At 41.8% G+C, this 21,050-nt stretch overlaps 1 protein-coding gene across 1 annotated transcript; it reads right to left on the bottom strand.

Moving 5' to 3' along the window:
• Nucleotides 1-635: 635 nt before the first annotated feature.
• On the bottom strand, nucleotides 636-10,407 carry LOC142093082 (E3 ubiquitin-protein ligase RBBP6-like). The gene is given in 15 exon segments (XM_075173959.1): nucleotides 636-1,866; nucleotides 2,222-2,275; nucleotides 2,891-2,956; nucleotides 2,958-3,060; nucleotides 3,063-3,141; nucleotides 3,143-3,200; nucleotides 4,102-4,177; nucleotides 4,662-4,677; nucleotides 5,123-5,226; nucleotides 5,973-6,148; nucleotides 7,060-7,167; nucleotides 7,169-7,197; nucleotides 8,027-8,123; nucleotides 8,240-8,328; nucleotides 10,314-10,407. Coding segments are annotated over 15 exon segments (2,295 nt in total). The 5' UTR covers nucleotides 10,383-10,407; the 3' UTR covers nucleotides 636-695.
• Nucleotides 10,408-21,050: the final 10,643 nt, after the last annotated feature.

Genomic DNA, 21,050 nt, shown 5'->3' with positions numbered 1-21,050 from the left:
AGCCGTTCCGCACACCTGGCTCGACGTCTGCCGCCTCGTCAGCCGGTGCCGCTCTGCTTGTCAGCCCCCAGCCCTCGCTGCAGCTCCGGGTGCTGCCTGACCCCAGAAGCGGTATTGCAGCACATCCTGTTGTCAGAAGAGCTGGAATGCCCACCAGGGTGTAGGTCAGAGTATATTACTAAGATTGAAGCCATTAGAAACTCAATCAAACTAGAATTAAACAGCACTGTCAAAGTGCTATCTAATTAAAGCAAATCCCCAAATCAGAATTAATAAGTAGTGTTGGACTACAACCAAACCATTGCATTAATACATAATCAATGCTTATGAATCCCCAAATAAGAAATCTAGAGAGAAAGCTGCCCATTTAACTATACATTCCAGTTAAGATTTTGGTCTCAATCAGCGCAGTAAACTTATCTGAACATCTCACTGTTAGCCCACTTGAGTTATTTGGAAGTCACATTTGCAGTTATTGGCGCTTCTACTTAATTTGACTGTTAGGGGGCAGATCTTTTCTTGTGATTTCTCTGGCTCTCTACGAAAAACAAGTTTTACAGCATAGCTCTGCTCTGGAAAGGTTAGCAGCTATAGCTAAACACTGAGAAAAGGTAATTGATGCTGTGTGTTTTTTTTCAAAATAAAGAGCATGCACAAGTTCAAAAATGTTTTCCAAGAGATAATATGAAGATGAATTAAGAACATAAACGAATTAAGGTTGGCTCCTCCTCCTTCACTTTTTTCACAGGAGGTTCCATTCGAGGAGATTTTTCACGATCAGTGTCCACCTTCTCTTGGGAAGCTTTAGCTGGTTTTATTATATTGTCTTTCTTAGGAGGAACAGCCACTTCTACTTTCCGCTTTGTCTTGCAAATTTTTGCTTTTGGCTTATCCTTCTCTTTTTTCTCCTTTTCAGACACCAGTTTGAAAGCAATAGAATCTGCTTCCATAGGCTCATCTCTCACAAGGGTGGCATTATCTCTGCTTGGGAGCATGAACAGGGAGTCCGTTTTAATGTCTTCTGCTGTGACTGTCTCTCTTGGTTTTCTCGCACCTTCTAACAACTCAGCATTGGGAAATCCTTCATTCTCATCCCCTTTTCTTCTCTTCCCGTGTTTTTTATGTTTATTTCCTTTTCCATCTCCCAGTGGATTTTCCACCTCCTTCTCTTTTGATTTTGTAGGATCCTTGATGCCATGGCTCTCTCTTTCAGAAGGTTTTTCAGGGTAATTTCCAGCTATATTGTGATTTTGGTGGCTCTGCCAAGCAGGATAATCCTCCCTACGTCCCCGAGCATATGGTGAATTCTCTTGTCTGGTCCCAGGTGGACCAAACCTACCTGGAGAAAAGTTCTCTCTGTTTACTGGAGGGTGAGGTTGAGCGCCAACAGCATAGCCCTTGTAAAACTTTCCATGCCATTCTCTGTAGTTCCTTTCCCATTCCCGGTACCTTGCCTTTTCAAATGGATCTCTACAGTCAAGAGATCTGCCAGAGTAAGCTTTCAGATCATATGGTGGAACTTCTCCGTATCTGTTAAAATACTCCCTTCCTCCTTCCCCTTGAGGTATAGTCTGTTTAGTGGGAGACTGGCCTCTAAATACTGGAGACCTTGACCGTGAATGGCATCTTCTGTATGGGGGTGACCTTGACCTTGAACGCTGATAACCGTGTGACCTTGACCTAGAACGATAGTTACGCCTCTTCCCTTTGCCTCTTCTTGGATACAGCAGCAATCGCGAGTAGGAACGAGAATGGGAAGGGCTAAATGATCGAGAGTAGGAGCGAGTGCGGGAAGAACCTGATCTTGATGTGGAGCAGGTAGACGAACTTGTAGAGTAAGATGAAGCACTATAAGGAGACTTGGACCTGAAAAAAACCACAACACACAAAAAAAGAAATGAAGTTAATTCAAAACAGTCACTCTCCCCAATTGTTTTCCTCCCAAATTTGGTTTGTTTTTTTTTTTCCTCTCCATATGCTTATGTCAAAACTTCTTTCAGCTGCTGACATAATGCTACTGCAAATTGAAGAACTTGATAAAGTTTTTCAATTACATTTGTCTTAATTATACACGTTTACCATCTGCAACGAAAAAGTATATTGGAAAAAACACTGTGCCGTTTTTCCTTATGTCAGATGCACTTCAGTGTAACTGCAGTCCGATACGCTATCGAAATACAAAAATGAAAAACAATGCAACTTCATTGAGCCAAATACTTACTCCTCTATAAGTGTCCGTTGTTCTCTGTAAAACGCCTTCCTAGATAAGGGAGGCCAATAGCATCCTGGCCTGTATCAGAAACAGTGTGGCCAGCAGGAGTAGGGAAGTGACCGTCCCCCTGTACTCGGCACTGGTGAGGCCGCACCTCGAATCCTGTGTTCAGTTTTGGGCTCCTCACTAGAAGAAGGACATTGAGGTGCTGGAGCGTGTCCAGAGAAGGGCAACGAAGCTGGTGAAAGGTCTGGAGAACAAGTCTTATGAGGAGCGGCTGAGGGAACTGGGGTAGTTTGATCTGGAGAAAAGAAGGCTCGGGAAGACCTCATTGCTCTCCACAACTATCTGAAAGGAAGTTGTGGTGAGGTGGGGGTGGGTCTCTTTTCCCAGGTAACAAGTGATAGGACGAGAGGAAATGGCCTCAAGTTGCATCAGGGGAGGTTTAGATTGGATATTAGGAAAAATGACTTCACCAAAAGGGTTGTCAAGCATTGGAACAGGCTGCCCAGGGAAGTGGTGGAGTCACCATCCCTGGGGCTATTTAAAAGACGTGTAGATGTGGTGCTTAGGGACATGGTTTAGTGGTGGACTTTGCCGTGTTAGGTTTTTGGTTGGACTCGATGATCTTAAAGGTCTTTTCCAACCTAAATGATTCTGTGATTCTATAAAGGAGGTGCTTGTGTCATTGGGATGGTATTTGAATGAGCCGTTGGTACTGCTGTTGGTACCCAAGCTGATGACGTTTGCAGGAGCTGGGGGATATCCTGGAGGGGGGACAGTGTACCCAGCAGATGGAGGCTGACCAGGTGGAAACTGAGGAGGAAACTGTGGTGGTGGTATCCCCATGGAAGAGGAAGTGCGTGGGGTGCTGGAAGATACCAGGGAGGTGGAGGCACAGGCACAAAGACTGGTGTTGATGCTGGCAATTGTTGGGGCCTGAGCCCTTTGGGTACGTTCACTATGTGGGCGTCCTCGATTTGAACTTCTAAAGAAATCCAAAACCATGTGTCACTGTTTGTTAGGCTCTGCCCTGACTTTAAAGAGGAAAGTGAATGAAGCAGAAGCATGATGGTGAGCACTTCTTGTGCTCAACTTAAGCATTTTTCTCCCTGCTTTCTGTTCATTAGAGACTACGCTCATTTCCTGATCCTCATACTTGCCTTCCACATCCTCACCCCCAACAGTTCATTCAGTCTTCTCTCCTTATACTCAGCTTTGCACCTGTGGATGGAGGCTGCCCACACTTGAAAGAGACTCCCATCTCCCGTGGGCCAAGTGCCCACTGCTCCTCTGCCACTCCTTGATACACTTAATACATCACACTTCTGATCTTCCAAGTACTGCACAGATATTAACTAACCTTCTCTGGAACTTCTTTTAACTTCTTCCACATACGCTTCCTATGTTGTTGCCTCATCATGAGGTATTTGGCCTGGTCCTGTCCCTGAATTGTTATTTTATTGCTGACTGAATTGGAGATTTTAGACAACCTGTGGGATGGATCCTGGTTTTTCTTTTGATTTATCTTTAAGATTTTATAAACACAATGCACCCTTACAATCTATCTATAACAAACATATAGCAAAAGGAAGGACTAGCTTGACACTGCAGTAATAGGTAAAACAGGCTCCTCTCTCTCCAACTGAGAGAAAGCAGGTTGGGTATTTGAGATGACTAAATTGAAGAAATTCAAACCTGTCATAAAATAACAGCGTTGACTTTTCCAACCATTTGCTCATTCAGTATCAACTAAGTTGTTAAAAAAAGAATGTTGGGAGGCTGATTTCTATTGGGAAATCAGTTTCTTCAGCCCTATTCAGCCAGTAATCAAGAGGGTGGCTTTCCACCTGATCCTATAATGATCTTTAATTTTTATATGTACTTACGGTTTCCTCAAAAAGTGTTCATTTTTCAGAGTCCTCTTTTCAATCATGTACCAGAGTTTTATTTTAAATAACCTTACTGCAAGCACAGATCCCCTTTGTTAAAGCCAATTCAAATTAAGCCATTTAAAAATTGGATTCTCCACAACCATCTGTGCATACTTACTTCATTATAAATCAGCTGTTGTAGAAGTTATGTGTTACGGCCTCATTTAACAGGTTACAAGTAGTAATCTATTGAATTTCTGTAGAATGCTTACAGTTCCCAGCCTAGTCTGCTGAGTGAATTGTATTGACTCTCATTGGATGAACTTCTGGAGTGGGAAGAGGAAAAAGAAAAAAATCCCATTCAGTTTCTCTGAAGATAATTTTTTTACAGAAATTCTGAAGATATAGTTACTTACCAGTTGTGGGTATTGATTGTTCTTTGGGGCCGAGAAGACTTGGTAATGCTGGTTGTCTTTGTACAGGAACATAATAGCTCTCGTGAATAAATGCAAACAGTTGGAAAATAAGCTCTGCTAAAATACAAGAATCACTGCATATGTTGAAATACAACATACCTTCTCGTCCAACAAACTGCAGATTGACAGAGAAGAAGATTTAGAAAGTTCGGCGGCAGTCACCAGAGAAGCAGGAGGTATAACAGCCGTGAGTGCTGGTGGCGGTGGCTGCTGCTGCTGTTGCTGCTGAACCTTCTTATGGATATATATGAACACATCTCATGAAACACGGATATTAATGACTGGTAACTCAGAGTTTATCTGTATTTAAAGTACTTCAGCGTTAACGCCGAATTTGAAAGTGAGGCAATCATGTTAAATGAAAGTGTGACCTGAATTTGCCAGATTATCTTTAAAGAGTTGTAAGCTTCTGTAACAAGAGATAATGTATTTGAAAAGTAAACTTAGCCTTATTCAGTTTAGCCTTGCTGAAGGAGATGTAAATTAATATTTTCTTCCCTTTCAGCTTTTTACAAATAGACTTCTCTTACAAAGAGTTTATGTAAAAGTCATCATGTTACCTGGCGTAGGAACTTGTTGGCAACTAACGCATCAGGAGAAACATCTGTCTGATGACACGTTGAGCATGTATATTCCTCAGATTCCAGTAATGCTGTTCTAATACCTGTGAATAATTAGAATAATCAAAATAGTTTTTAGCCAAACTAAGGAAATTTTGGGGGTTCTAATCAATTATAAAAAGATGTGAATTATGATTAATGGTCTTGAATGGAGAGCATGAAGCTATAAATGTTCAATAGGTTAAAAAATATCTAGTATGCAGCAAATAACTATACAGTTTTGATATTTCACTGCTGTAACATTTGAAGATGTAGAGTAGGCTGTGTCTTGATGTTTCGACTAGTCTTCTCTCCACTATCTAGTACAGTAAGAAGTCACCAACCTCAAGGTTAATGAATAAAACGCATCTCACAAAAACATTAGTAGGCTTGAGTTCTGAAGATTTTAACCAACTCTCCCATGGAGAAGAATGTGGATTAAATGCCTAACTATCCATTTGTGGCAGACCACAGTAAGTCACCAGAGTTAGCTATATCATTTTGTATGAGAGAAAAGGCTGTGGACAAACTAAATGCATTCAATATCCAACACTGTAATCACCTGCACAATTCTGCACTCTTCTCATACTCATCCTTCCGCATGTAAAGAGGATTTAACTAGCTATGTAAAAAGGGGAAAAAAGCTTTCCGGCTTTTTTTTTTCCTTTATAGGAGAAGAGTCCTTTCCTATTCAGGGTATACTTAAGTATTAAATAGAACTGGTAACAAAGTAACTTTGTTATCTCCTATTTCTGCTTTCAGAAGACCAGATGTGATGTTTTGAATTAACAAACATGGGAGTGACACTTACATTCATCACAATAACTGTTTCCACAACAGGGACTATCAACTGTATCAGTCATTGTATCTTTACAGATGAGACATAACAACTCACCTGGAAGAGGATCATCTGAGGAGGAGGAGGAGGACTCAGGCCCCTCGGGTGAGAAGGGAGGCTTTTCCTTCTTTCCTCTTGCATAAGCTTCCCTGGAGGGGGGGTGGGGAAGGAAAAAGAAAAAAGTTAAAGATGGGTAAAGGAACACTTCTCCAAGCTTTGGATTTTATCAAAGGAAGACAATAGATGGAATTCTTCTCACTCCACATCAGCCTTCGAAAACATAGGCATTTAGTTTAAACTACTTTTCTATAGCCACAACACTAGAAGAGGGAGCGGGGAAACAATTTTCCTTCTGCAGAACTCCTCCATTCTTTGGATCAACTAAGAAATTACCTCAGGCTAGAAAAATAATTTTTTGTCAGCTAGAAATCAGATGAAATGAATCCCACCTCTTCTTTGCCAGAGGGAAATGTAAATTGCAGGCTCAGGATGAAGTTAGCCTCTGAGTAATTACATTTTATAAATGGAAGAAATCTATGTTACAGCTTCTACAAAAGGAGATCCATGACAGAAAAAGAGAAGTGCTACCAAGTGCATTTTAAAACAGCCACTCGTGTCAGCACACAGCAGTATTTTCTTAGTTTATAGCAACAGGAAGACTTCAGTCTGTTTCACACATGGGATTTGATAAAAGTCAGAAGGGAAAGAAATGTCAATCCAACAGCTATTGGTTAAATTTTGCAAGAAGCCTTTGAAACATAAACCAGAAGCAAAACAAGCTTTCAGAGAAAAGGACTCCACTGTGAAGACTACTGCAATGTTTTGCAGAAATACAGACTGTTAGCATACAACAGGTTTAACCAACTTCCAGGCCATGAACGGTAGAACCACCCTATTTTAATATTCGAAAGTATCACAGATTTTATGGTTAAGATACAATGACAATGCTTCCTCCCCCGTAGTTACAGATGCTGGACAACTTGGTTGCATAGCCACTCAGACATGCACGCATGGTGTCTCTCACTCACTTTTTGGCCAGTCCAATGAATTCCATACTTACGCATTAATAGTTGGTATTGCGTATTTTCCAGTGTTTGTCAGCATAGCACCCTTTGTACTGGGGTCTTTCACCTCCATCATGAAACTCCTTGGAATTCCTGTGCTCTTTAATTCTGGGAACAGGCTCAAAATTTTTGTCCTGTTAAGAAAAGAAATGCATCTTACGACCCACACTTAAAATGAAATGTCAATGATTATTTTAAGCAGCAAAAGCCTTTAATCCTCTCCTTTTACCTAGCGTAAGGGATGCTTGACTAAAATACTTATTTTCCTAAATGAATATAGCCAGGATGTTCCAAAGGCTTGAGCAGTGTTTTGAACTCATTCCACATTCTTTGGCTTAACCTCCAGTTCCTTAAGGGTGAAATATCCCTTAGCTCACCATCCACTCAGAAAAGAGATACAAACCTGCTCCTCCTCCAAAGTGCAGTTCAGAGCGAGAGCTTAATTCGGTGCTCTGAATCAGTCACTGGGGAAACTTATATTCACCATCTATATATGAAGGTTGAATTCATACCTCATGCACATACATTCAGTGACTAACGTTAAATGGCATGAATGCTCAACCAGAGGCTTGTGTAATTAAAACACGCAAATGTTCAATAGATGGGGTCAACAGAAACATCTTGTTTTCATACAAAATACTAAAAACTGTGAACTGTCATTAAAAAGAATTAAAACCAGAAAAATTTCCAGTAATATTGAAATACTTAAAAATATGGATGAAAGTTCACAGAGAAAGATCTATGGACATATTTAATGTCTATGACCTAGAAAAAAGAAAATTTTACATTTATAATTCCAGGTTTCCCTTGAATTTTGAAGGGCTTTGCAACATTGCCATATAACCTCTGTATTTCACCCCAAGAGAAACAATTCTTAATGCGAGTATTCATGTATTTGTTATGTAACTGCCAAGGTAAAAAAATTAAAAGCTAAGTAACACCAGAAGTCCCCCACAGTCTTACCCCATTTGTTGGGCAGTTCTTTATGTAGTGGCCAGGTTTTCCGCAACGAAAACAAGCATATGATGGTGGAGGTGGACCCAAGGGTTTCTTCATGTAACTAAGTTTTTTAGGAAAAAAAGAAAAAGGTATGCATGTGTCTCTCTTGTTAAAACAAACATCTTTACAATTTTTCCATAATCTCCAAAGAACAGATTTGACATTATCAACATTTACTTGATTGGATCATATTCCTGGCAAGACTGTAGCATCATAGCCTTTGTTTTATCTTCTTCGGAAGCATTGGCTTCAGCCAGATTGGCAGTCTGTTTAACAGGTAATTATTTGACACATACGTTAGAAACACATTTAAGCCCACGCAGCCAAAGACAACACCGCTCACCCAATCCTGTAAAGAGCAGCACAACGCCAGCTGAGGTTGCATGAGAACAGCTGCTTATATAAAATAGAGTCGTCCTGAAGATGTTCTGGGCAGTCCTTACATCATTACATGGTGGTTTATGTGCCGTTAACCTACTTGAAAAGGGCATTCTTGGGCACGCAAAACCTTAGGCTCTGCATGTTCTCCCCTACTAACTTCTTCATATTAAGTGATTTAACTACAGTAAGCAAAACCTGCAGTTTTTTCCATTTGACTGTGTCCTTTTAACATAGAAATTGTGGTATAAACCTTATGCAGAACTGGATCTTCAAATTATTGAAGCTAGCTGATTTTTTTTTAAGTAGTATTTGTTCAAGTGTTTTTATTACACACTAGTCCAGATACAAGCAAGGTCTAAGGGAGTGACTGTAAATGATTTGGACCCTCAAGCACCTATCATTCAGATCAACCACTCATGGTTTTGGTTTTAGATGCATTCATTCACAAAAGCAACTGACTAGTTTCAACATTCTATTAAATGGTTGTTTTATATCTACAGTTTTTTCTCAACCCAGATCGACATCTATGAAATAATTTCCATTAACATTTACAGAGAACTTTACAGATACTTGACTAATTTGTTTGAACCCAAATGGCTTACAAAACACATCCAAAACCCACAAGACATTACTAGGAATAGACCAAAATTCAATATGGCATTTAATGCATAATAAAACAGAAAACTTTTTACAACACATTGCCTCCATGCTAAGCCAGTCTGCTCTAAAGAGGTTAGAGTAAGGAACCGTTTTGAGCTGCTTCATGTTTTGTTCCCGTATTTTTCTGAAATAGTTAATTTTTCTCAAAAGCTTAAATGTGTACACCATTTGGACAGTTTTTCACATTTTAGAGTAAAACTTCACCTGAGTTTACAGAACCAAGGACATGTTTAGGGCCAGCGCTAACAGAGACCAATTTCTCCTGGTGGCTACCTTCCAAACTACTTTTTTTTCCTTGCCAAATGTCCACAATTTAATTTCTGCAGTGAGAGAGGGAAGAAGTTACCGATGAGATTTCTCTTTCTGGGAAATGAACGCCAGCCTTTGTTTTCAGAAGAAAGAACTAGCTCCTCTTCATTAGGCCCTGCCTTCTCTAATCTTTGTAACTCTAAACACTAGTAATTTAATTGGCTAGCACTACACCTTTTAACAAAGTGCAATCCCTAGTGCTTTCCCAAAGTTACACATTGTTGAGCAAAAAAGGCAAGCAGTTCCATAGCAAAACATGGCATTACAACAGTTTCAGAAGGTCACATCTGCTAATATGCCACACGTATTTTCCTGTAAACGATTAGGTACGTTTCCACAATTTACACAGTCTGCGATCAAAAAAATTACATTGTATTGTCCACTGTATATAGACTACAATTTATTAAATTGTGCAGCATTCACAGAATGGATCTATAACTATAATGACTAGAAATTCAAAAATAGCCATGCAATTGTCCATGTTCCAGAAACACTTGGCTGTTGCACACCCCCCTGAAATGTCCATAACTTACAGCCAGTTAAATTCTTCTGTGAAAATTGTGTTCGTTTCCAACGCAAAATTAATGAAATGTATGAAAACCAGTAAACAGCTTCTGAAGTGCTGCTTCTTTGTGTCTTGAAGATGAGTAATACTGCAACATTACGTTGAGACTGATAAGGTCCTCCCCCTTCTATCTTCCCAAACTGGCAGCTACTCTTTACAGGATAGTATCAAAATATACACACATTTTAAAGTTAAAAGAAATACTTTAAATTATTAAAAATTAAAGTTTTGTTCACATTACAACAGCTATCCAGCTATAGATCATAGTGTAAGATTTAAAAATACAAAGCAAACACTTCTTTTTTTTTTAAGTATTTGACAAGAATATATATACACCTTAGTAAGCTGGGCCAGAGAAATAGATGCAGAAGAGTCATCAATCTGTTCACAAAAAACTAAACACATATTCAAGTTCTACAATCAAAACATAGCAATAGTTGACCTCTACTGTAGTCTGAAAGTCTGTACTATACCCTCCGAATGTCACTGAAAGAGCCATTTCCAACCTAGTGTAGTTGGTATTTGTTGAAAACAAAGTCCAAACCTGTGACAGCTTAAGAGTGCCTATGTGGTTAAGGAGAAGAAGCTAAACTAACCAAACCCGCTGGAGATCAACTTATTGCTCCAGAATATCTCAGAGAGGCACCCTTGTCAAATGCTCACAATTGCTTAAAAGTCAAAGGGGTAAGGAAGCTGTCAATTTTCAGCTAAAAAGGATTTAAAAATAAGTTTATCTGAGAAGGAAGCATCACTACAGGAAACCTCTTTTTGGTGTGGTTTGTAAATTAATCAGTTAACGTCTCATCATTTATAAATGCACATGGTTATGCTTTTAGGAACACAGTAGCTGCCTGTCAAAGTAAAGCACAGGCATATCAGCCCTGAAAGATGAACTCGGCCCCTCCTGTCAATAAGTTTAAAAATGCCAAATTCACCATACCCTACCAAACCCAAATAAAAACACCAATCCAAGCATCAGCCATAAAAGTAACCCACCACTTTGTCTAGAAAAAAATAAACTGCTCAAATTATTGAAATAAAGGTGTTTACCATGACAGAGTAGCCTATAAAAACTGAGAAAATTGATTGCTTGTATTTTATTAGGCCACAGGCGATACTATCCAAATTAGTTTGGGAAGTGTGAGAATTTAATATTATTCTCCTTGCTACCAGACCAAAACCAATTTTTCATGATGATGACTGCATGGGTTCAGAGCACAATCCTGTACTTTTTTTCTCCATTGCAACCACACTCCTCCCTCCCAGTTACCTACTGGAAGAGCTTGCAGGAACAAAGTCCTCAGGCCACTAGTTAGAAATGGGCTGCAGTGCTTTTTGAGAACTAATACTGAAATGGTTTTTCCACAAGTAAAAAGGGCAACTCTTATCTTCTTCCGTTTCCAGTATATCAAATTACATTATGCCACAAGCAGCAGTTAAGCTGACACTAGAAAAACATTATCAGAAAGACACAGGAATCACTGCTTATTATGTCTTAAGTGGTTCAAAAACATAGAAAAAAATTTCACAGTGTAAACTGAACACCTCTCCTCAAGAGGTGACTAAAATGAGAGAGATTAAAACCCTTCCTTGGAAAAAGTTCTTGTCCTTTATTACCTAATGTAGTGGAAGAATTCAAGGGACCAGTTTTAGCAGACTCTGGGGAAAAAAATCTATACGCAGAAGATGATTCCTCACTCCAGTTAATCATGCCTTCTCTGTATGTTTAGGAAAGCACATCCAACATTACTGTATTACGAACTCAAGAGTTCTTGAAAATGTGCCTTTTTTCCTCTCCTTGAAATGTGGAGAGGAACACCCAGATCTGGAAAAAGAGACCTTCTTTCCATTGCAAGTCTTACCAGAAGATTCAACTTTCCTTCTTTTCAGAACATAACCTAGTTATGGTAAAAAGGAAGCCTGATCCAGTATTTTGAAGCTTCATGTTCCATAAGCCGCTCCTATTTACATATAGAAAAACAGGCCTATGTTCTCTCATGGCAAGCACAGCCGCTATCACTTTGTCGTTCTTCAGAAGCAAACAAGAAATTAGGAAAGCTCTCTATTGAAGTCTAACATTAAACAGTCTAGTATTGACCAGTAACTGAAAAATAGCTCATAAACTATTAATTAGCTCTTGTACTTTTCTAGGAAGCCATTATTATATGGCCTGCAGGCAACACCCTAATTTCTTAAAGGAGATGATAGCACTCCTTTCTACTAAACAGTTATCAAAAGCAGCAAATAGATAATTAATGTACTATTCAGTATGTTTGCCCAACAGCCATCTTCCAAAAATACTACATCCTTCTGTCTTTTTTTTTCCTTTAAGTTTCTACTGAAGTATTTCCTGCCAGTCCCTCCAATCAGTCAAGTAGAAACAACATCTCCATGAAACTTGCCTACAGCCCTAAGATTATACTGCAGAAGAATTGGAAAAAAAAAAAGGAAACCAAAAAACAAACCCCAAAACCCAACATTGACATTCAATGTATTAGCTCCCATTTCAAAGAGAAGACTAAACACAAACTAACACAAAGCAAGTGGGAAAGGGGACAGAAAATAGGAGGAAAAGGCTGACCTCACTGCTGGAGTGCTACATTTAAGTTACAGTGGTTTCCTAAAACCCAATAGCTTGGCTAAATGAAAACTTCAGCCAGGAAGGATCACAGTGGTGCTTGACGGCACTAAAACAACGGGCATGACTCTGCATTTCTGCAGCCTCTAAGGACAAATACCAACCAGAGACCCTTGCAGTTACTGAAATAGTAGCACTAAACCAAGAAGGATCCACTTGCTTGATTTGGCTGTAGTAACAGTAGGAGAGCAGCACAAATTTGGAAGTTTAGAATGACAGCTAACGTAAGAGCAAGACATTGAAGAAATATTTGAAGTATAAGCTTTTGTACATCCTTTTTTAAAAAAAATCTTAAATAATAGTAATTTTCCTGTACTGTTCAACAATAACTGGCAAGCTTTCTAGTGATTTATTCCTACCACACTAAGATTGAGGTTCTGCTTTGAAATACATGCAGAAATATATGTATTTAAAAAAACCAAACCAAACCAAACCAAAACCCCCACACTTTAGACCAAGACTTGAGTTAGCTTTAAGAATAAAGCTAATTGTGTCTCCAACACGAGGAGCATCTGAGGCTGCAGTGCTTTTACAGACAGAGAGAGAGAGGACTTGTAAAGAGAGATGCAAGGTTTCCACTCTCCCTATGGCTACCCACAACCCAAATCAGATACAGTCAGAGCAAACAAGAAGGGAATGTTTTTGCTTTGTCTTTCATTTACTTTAATTAGTTCTAACTAACATTAAGTCTTCCAGCCCACTCCAGGATTTTTCCTTTTTTTTTTTTTCCTTTTTTTTTCTGAGACATCTATGTTAGCTTATGGCAGGATGCCATACTTAGAAATGTAATAGAGACGTGCCAGGGAACACACGAGGCTAAAAGAATGTTAACCTTATTTATGAACATGTGATTTGTGTTTATACACATGCTAGTACACAAAGAGAAAAATAACTGTTTTCAAGAAATAAAAACCCATCTGAATTAAGTCAAATACTATAAACGTGGTTTACATAAATGCATTACATTAACTACTAGGGTCACTGGGCCAGTTAAACTAACTGAAACTCACAAGGAGAGGCATTTGCATCCAAAAAGGAATTCGAACCAGTCAGTGATAGAATTACAGATATCAGACTTAGACTTAATGTTTTTAGACCTACATATAGGCCTATAAAGACTATTTTGAAATGCACAGTTACAGATAGTGTTCGACCCAAGTGGCAAATCAAGATCTAGACCATTACCAGCCAAGTATTTCCTTGTGTTACTTACTTATATTTTAGCTGCAGAACAACAGTATTTTCAAACTTGAAGAAAAATGCTGCCCCTTTTCCAAATGTAAATTCAAAGTGGTGGTATACTAAAGAAAGGCTTAAACTTTGGGAAATTAAAGCAGCGTACAACCCTGAAGTCACCCAGATCCAAAAATGTACTGCAGGCGGAGGTTAAGAAAAATGACAGGGATTTTACCCTTTACAAATGCACCAGGCTCTAACCTTGTGCCAAAACTTGTACACTGGGTTTTAGGTATTTTCATTTGCAGACAAACTATTAAACTAAATCGCTTCATGTAAAGTGGAAAGATCAAATGCAGAACTTTAGAATACCGCTTTGTGTAGCAATGATATTTAAATCCATGGCAATCTATTAAAGACATTTATGCACTCAGAGGGGCCCAAACAATATCACTTCAATGATACAGTTTTAGGAACAAATACCCAAGTCTTTAAGGACATGAAAAGGAACCATTTAGCTGCCCAGAACTGTCCTCAAAGCGTATGGGATATGTTGGTTTTGGTATTTGTTTAAACCCCCAAGTCAAAAGTAAGAAACAGTACCAAGTTTAACAATAATGGTTTCTCAGTGGTTTTTGGTAACATTTTCAAAAACCATTAGGCAAATAAAAATATTTAAAAACAAAAGCTAAATGATACAATGTGCGAATGGCAAAAAATACACTCCAAACAATTTTTATTGCAAGAAACACAAAGCACACAACAAGCTCTACAAACATACATATTACTAGCTATAGACAGACAGATGTAGGACATGGCAACATGTTCAGTTATGCAAACCTTGAACCTGATCTGAAAACAATCGTGCATTACCTGTACAACACAAAGTCATTCAGGAAATAGTCTAGCATATCCAATATGAAATACAATGCATTACTAGGCACAAATACCAATATTCACATTCGAAGTGTGCAAATGATGGCATTACTCAGTTTTTACTATGCTGAATCAAATACATTGTATTTACAACATATACTATGCTTTACTGGAAAATATATTAAGTTAATGTTTGGAAAATTAATCCAAGGCTACATTGTTTAGAATTAAGTGCAGTGCGCAGAAAAAAGTGTAAGATTGTGTTTTTACATACTGCTTTTGATGTTCCACTCACTGACTCCGTTCGACTTCCAGAAGAAGAAATCAAGGCAATCAGAACTTAAAATAAAGCACTTGTATCAAAAACATAAAGCAGTGAAAACGGATTACAAAACCCGAACATCTGATAGTCTAGTAAATGTGGAAATTTATTCATATACATGAACTGTTCTCTCTTGGTACATTCAGTGCAACTAAAAAACCCCCCCAAAAATCCCATTTCTACTTTGTCACAACTTACTCTAAGACTTAGAGATAAAGAACACAACAGTGCAACAGGAAGTCCTCAGATATTTTGTCTCTGCTATGTAAGTATCAAAAATAGGAAGTCTGTACAACAGTTTTGTGTTCGTAAATAATCAACCATCAAAATAGGAAGGCAACTTTAGCCAATCTGTATATCCCTAGTATTACAAATAGGTACCAGATAGAGTACTTTAATTTCTAAGAAAGAACAGTGATAGACTAGACAGTTGGAAGTGCAGGTTGACTTAAGTGAAAAAAATCAGTCATCTGACAAAGAAATAACAAAACTGTCAGCAGCATCAGCATCGTCTTTAGAACAGTGTTTCTTTGTGGAAGCCCAAGCACTGTGTTCAGATATCTACCATACTTAGCCAAAATACTAAATGTGTTACATATGCTATATTGACTAAAAATAGCAGTAGAAATGTCACCTGAAAGCAGTTCCTAGGATTTTGTGTGATTTAGGAGCCCTGTGACAAAAAAAAAGAAAGGGTCTTGATTGCCAGAATTTGCTTCAAGATAATCTTGAAAATGCTACAATATTTTCGGAAATATTTGTTACATTTAAAACTTACTGAGGATCACTTACTGAGGATCTGTCATGGGTAAGGGATCTCTCTGCCTTGGGTAAAGAAGGAGCTCAGCCTCAGGTAAGGAATCTCTAACCCTGAGAGTCATCCCTGCTCAAGGGGAGAGTCACCTGGCATGCAGTCCAGCTGCAATTCAGGGACAGCTCCAATTGGGTCCGATGGTAATATTTAGAGAGTGAAGTGGTTGGCTGCTAGTCAGTGGTATAGACAAGATAGATCTCTTTGTTTTAGCTCTGGTGTCTTGTTCTGTACTTTGGTTATCTTGCACTTTTGGGTGTTGAAACCATCTTTCAAAAAGTTTTTCAAGACACCTTCATTCCCTTGTACGTTAGCCAGGGCCTGTCCAGCTCGCTGTTTCACTGTGAGGACATGAAGCCTGTTGCTCCTTAGTCAGCCTGAACCAAAGTACAGCGAGAAGTCAAGTGTATCCATCACACCCATTCTGGTGAAGGACCGTTATGAACAATGAAAAAAGTTGACACTCTTTTGCAATCTCTCCTTTGTGTCTTTATTCATCTCTTTCCCGAGTTCCTTGTCTCCCAAAGACAGATGGGCTTCTGCAAAAGAAGAGACATTCCTCTAAAACAAAACTGCAGCTTTTGGGAGCTCTTTGCCCACACGCAGACCCCTTGGATGGCTTCAGGTCAGGACATTGAAGGGAGGGCAACTGCTTCTCTTGGGGAGATACCAGGCATGGACCTGGCTCCATCATACAACATAGAACTCCTCTGGTAGCTGCCTTGGATGAGTCTGGTGCTGCCTACTGAGACTTCAGCTAATCTGCAGCACCCCAGTCAGTGACCTGCCATCAGAGCTCCTGCCAGTGGAGGCAACAACAACTGGGCAGCAACTCTTCATTGGGGGTATTCTCTGTGGAGAGAAATCAGGCTGCCCACTGGTAGAAATACTTTGCAGCCACAGAGGGTGAGTGCTTCACCCCAGAGGATGCAAAACCACTGGAGGAACTACCACTGAGGAGTTCCTGGTGCATAGGTGGGTCAGCTCCTTCCCAGATGAAGCAAACTGATCTGTGCTGCTACCTTGGAGGGGTCCCAGACAGCCACCTGGCATGGGGTCTCCTTCCACCAGAGGCAAACCACCTTTGGTTTCTGCCCAGGGGGAGTCCCAGGTGGCTGCATGCAGTTGGAGCTTCCTCTTGGAGGAGGCATACTATCTGGGGTCTCTACAGAGGAGGGCTCCCGGGCTGCCACCCCGGACGGGTGCTCCTTTCAGATAAGGGCCGCCAAACCCACTGAGTACTTGAGGGGAGTCCCAGGTGGGTCCCAGAGGCGAGACCTCCCGCCCCAAAGAGGCAAACCAGCTCAGGCTCTTCCCTGGCAGGTGTCTCAGGCAGCTCCTAGCAGCGGAAGATTCCCTCAGGTCCTGTTGTGGCCTGAGGCTGAGCCAAGGATGCGGAGCCCAGACGGGCTTTGGTTCCTCAGCTCCCCCCGCTGAAGACATCATGACGGCACAGGGCATCTTGCTGCTCCGCAAGGTCCCGCGGAGGTCCCGTGCTCCTTGGGGCGACACGGGCTGGGAAGCACAAGGGCCTTCCCCCGCCGGCTGCCCCAGGGACGTGGAGGGGTCCAGGAGGAGCCGGGGGGCTGGACAGGCCTGGGGCAGCCGGGCCTCAGCCAGGGGCGGGTCCCTCCCCTCAGGGCTTTCCCGCCTCTCTGCCGCCTCCCAAGAGCGGCACTGCGATTGGGCAGTGCACGCCCAGCTCTGACTGGCGGAGCTTTCCGCGGCCGTAGCCGATTGGCTGTCGCTGTGCCAGCCGGGGCGGGCTCTGGGCTGAAGGGGGGGAGCGCTCCTGGGGGGAGGGAGCGGTTGTCATGGCGGCGGCCCGGCCCAGCCCCTGCCATGGCCTGTGCTGTCAGGCACTCGGGGGGATCAGGGCCTGCCCTCAAGCGCGGCACCGCGACTTAACTCTGGGAAGTGTTAGGAACATTCCCTTCCGAACTATCCTATCAGCCAGTCTTTGTAGTATGAGAGTGTGTTAACGTGGTGAACATATATGTTAGTTCACAGTATGGGCTGCAATGTAATGAGGTATGGGAATGTGGCTGCGGGCTCTGGTATTGTTAGTGCTGAAGTAAAACAAACGAGAGCACAGCCCGGCCCTGGAAAGAAGGATTGTGCTTCGTGGAAGCTTACAGCTGTCCAGGAAGGAGAAAGGATAACCTGGATGATGCTACCAGTGACACCAAAAGCACCTGCAGAAGCCAGAGGCCTGATCCTGCCCTGTCAGCTACTGTGAAAGACAGGATGCTAACTGCAATCCAACTTGCTTAGAAGAACAAACGCTCCCTAAGACTAGGATCAGGCTTCAGACCATAGAAATACGGCTTTGTACTCTCAGAACAAGTAGTTAGGCTTCAAAAAAGAGGCTCTAGACCCCCCAAAATGAGGCTTCGGGCCCTAAAAATTAGGGTCTGGACCCTAGAAAAGAGACTTTAAATCCTCAAAAATAATGAACGTTTAGGCCCTACAATGAGGCTTTCGGCGCTTCAAATTAGGCTTTAGCCCTGAAAAGAGTTACACCTCAAAATGAATATTTGGACTATGGAAATGAGTATTTGGACACTCAAAATGAGGCTTTGGTCCTTAAAAATGAGTCTTTGTACTCTCCAAATAAATCTTGGGACCCTAAAACTGAGGATATGCTTTTTAAGTGAGGGCTTAGCCCCTACAAATGAGCACTATGGACACTCCTCCAGGGTGCAGGACCCACTGCCCCGCAGCCCCTCTTGTACCCCTGTGTGGCCGTGTCACCCACTGTGACTCCGCAGTGACATGGCCACTGTTGACTGTGCTACCCACTGTGCCACTGCCACCAGCAGCCTGCTACCTGCTGCGACACAGCCACCACTGACTGGCTGATCATGGTGACATGGCACCCACTGACTTGCTGCTCTCTGTGATTGGCCTACCACCACTCCTGTATCAGTGCCCTATGGGCGATGTACAGCCCAGCCCCTGGCTCCTTCCTCCATGTCCAGTGTCCAGCTAACGTACACCTGTGCTGTCTCAGCCCCATAATCCTGTGCATTCTCCTGAAACCAGCAGACAGCACATAGGGGAAATGCATGCTCTTGGAGATCAGCCCAGTGGGATATGCTCGGCCGTCCCACGTTGTGCAAAATACTTATTTTAATCACAGTTGCCACCAACACCGGTGGATCGGCCCACAGACCCTTCACTCACACCTGGATGCTCTGAGAGGGATGAGCTCTTGGTGGCTGAATTCGAATGCTCAAAGCGAGGTGCCCCAGGGCCTTTTCAACATTCCACAGGGATAAGCTGGGACAGGGGAAATTCTGACTGCATCTAAGGAAAAAAAGCTGTGTACTGTGAGGATATTGAAATGCCCAGAGAGGACGTGTGGTCTCCTTGATGGACATGTTTGAGCTGCAGCCACACCCAGTCTGTGCCAGTGGCTCCAAGCAGAGCAGAGTTGGACTGGAGACCTCCAGAGCTCAGGGATTTTGCTCTTTCCTGTGTATTTGGTGATGTAAGTGAGAGGTAAAGTGTGGGTTTTTTGGAGAAAGATGCACACATCAGTATTGCTGTCCCAGCCCTGCATCAGCACATGAGTCTTCCTCACTCCTCCCATCAAAATCCCCCACAAACAGGCATTCGACCAGGTTCGAAGGGATCTCAGAAGATCATCTGGTCCAACCTTTCATGGGAAAAGGAGCCTAGATGAGGCTTTGAACAATAAAAATGAGGCTTTGAGACCCAAAATGAGGTTTTGTTCCCTAAAGTGAGGGTTTGGATGATAAAAATGAGGCTTTGTACCCTAAAATTGATGCTTTGGACGCTAAAAATAAGACTTTGGAAACTGAAAATAACTTTGGAAGCTAAAATGATGATTCAGACTCTATAAATGTAGCTTTGGACCTTAAAAAAAGTGGGTTTGGCCCTAAAAATGTGAGTTTAGACCCTTAAAATGAAGGGTTGGGCCTTAAAAATAAGATTATGAGCCCTGAAACTAAGGCTTTGAGCTGTAAAAGAGGGGTTTGGACCCAGTGAATAAGAATTTGGACCCCAAAAATAGAGCTTTGAGCCTTATAACTGGGGGTTTGGAAACTAAAATGAGGCTTTGGACTCTGCAATGAGCTTTTGTGTCTTAAAATTTAGGTTTGGACTCTAAAAATGAGACTGCAAACTAAAACTGAGGCTTTGACTCTGAATATTAGGTGTCAGACTGCATTTTAGGCTTCTATTCTATTATATTCTATTATTGTGTCATAAAAATGAGGTTTTGTACCTTAAAAATGACTATTTGGACCTCCAAGGTCCAAAGAGGATTTGGGCCTTAAAAAGCAGGGCTTTTTTACCCAAAGCATGCGCAGATCTTGTAGCCAGAGGGGCAAGACTTTGGTGGTGTTCATACCTCAACTGGGCATGTCCTTGAGCAGCCTGATGCTGAGCCATGCTCTGAGCATGGTGTTGGGCTGGAAACCTCTCGACGTCCCCTCGAACCAGAATTATGCCATGATTTTATGATTTCCCTTAATAGAAAGTCCCGATTTGACAAGCTCATCTGGACAGGGTGACAGTACAGACACCCCAGCGAGATACAAATCGCCTCAATACTGAGCTCCTGGTTCTGGATAGATCTCTCATTTTGGCACTTCAACAACATGTTCGAATTCCCAGCCTGGCACCCTCGGATCTCTTGCAAAGCGGTGCAGAAAGATCCACCCCTGCAAAGTGACTTTCAGCTTTGCAGACACTCATCACTCACTCGCGCCAGTGTCATCAGGAACAACCTTTGCTCAAGGTCTGGGCTTGAATTTTTAGGGCGGCATCAGGGTGGCCCCTTCCCCCAGATGTGGGAGGGGGTCCTAAGCAGAAGCTTGACGTAAGAACGGTTTGGTTCCTGGGTTGAATAGGATGGGTTTGGGCAAGGAGGAAAATGCCAGGTAACGGGAGGCTACATGAGTGCCATAGGGCTGGGACTGGAGGTGGGCCTTCTGTCACTGCGAGTGGCCCATGGGATGGCCGTATGGCAGACCTACTTGGAGGATTTCATAAACAGAGATATAAATGAGATATAAATTGGATAATCTGGGAGATAAATAGGAGAGTAAAGAGCTCTGGCTCTACCCCAAGTGGAAGTAGAAAGTCCAGCCCAGGGGAGCTGGGCTCAGCCTTGCTCTCTTTCCTTCCCCGGTCCATTATGGCCCTGCCTGAAAGCTCAAGTGGCCTCCACTGCCCCTGCACGTAGCTGCCCTCCACGCCTCCCCAGCTGCACTTGCATCC

The sequence above is a fragment of the Calonectris borealis genome, chromosome 26, assembly GCF_964195595.1.
Source record: "Calonectris borealis chromosome 26, bCalBor7.hap1.2, whole genome shotgun sequence".
NCBI lineage: Eukaryota > Metazoa > Chordata > Aves > Procellariiformes > Procellariidae > Calonectris > Calonectris borealis.
The sequence above is the reverse complement of the archived record's forward strand: the minus strand, read 5'-3'. Positions and strand labels throughout refer to the sequence as shown.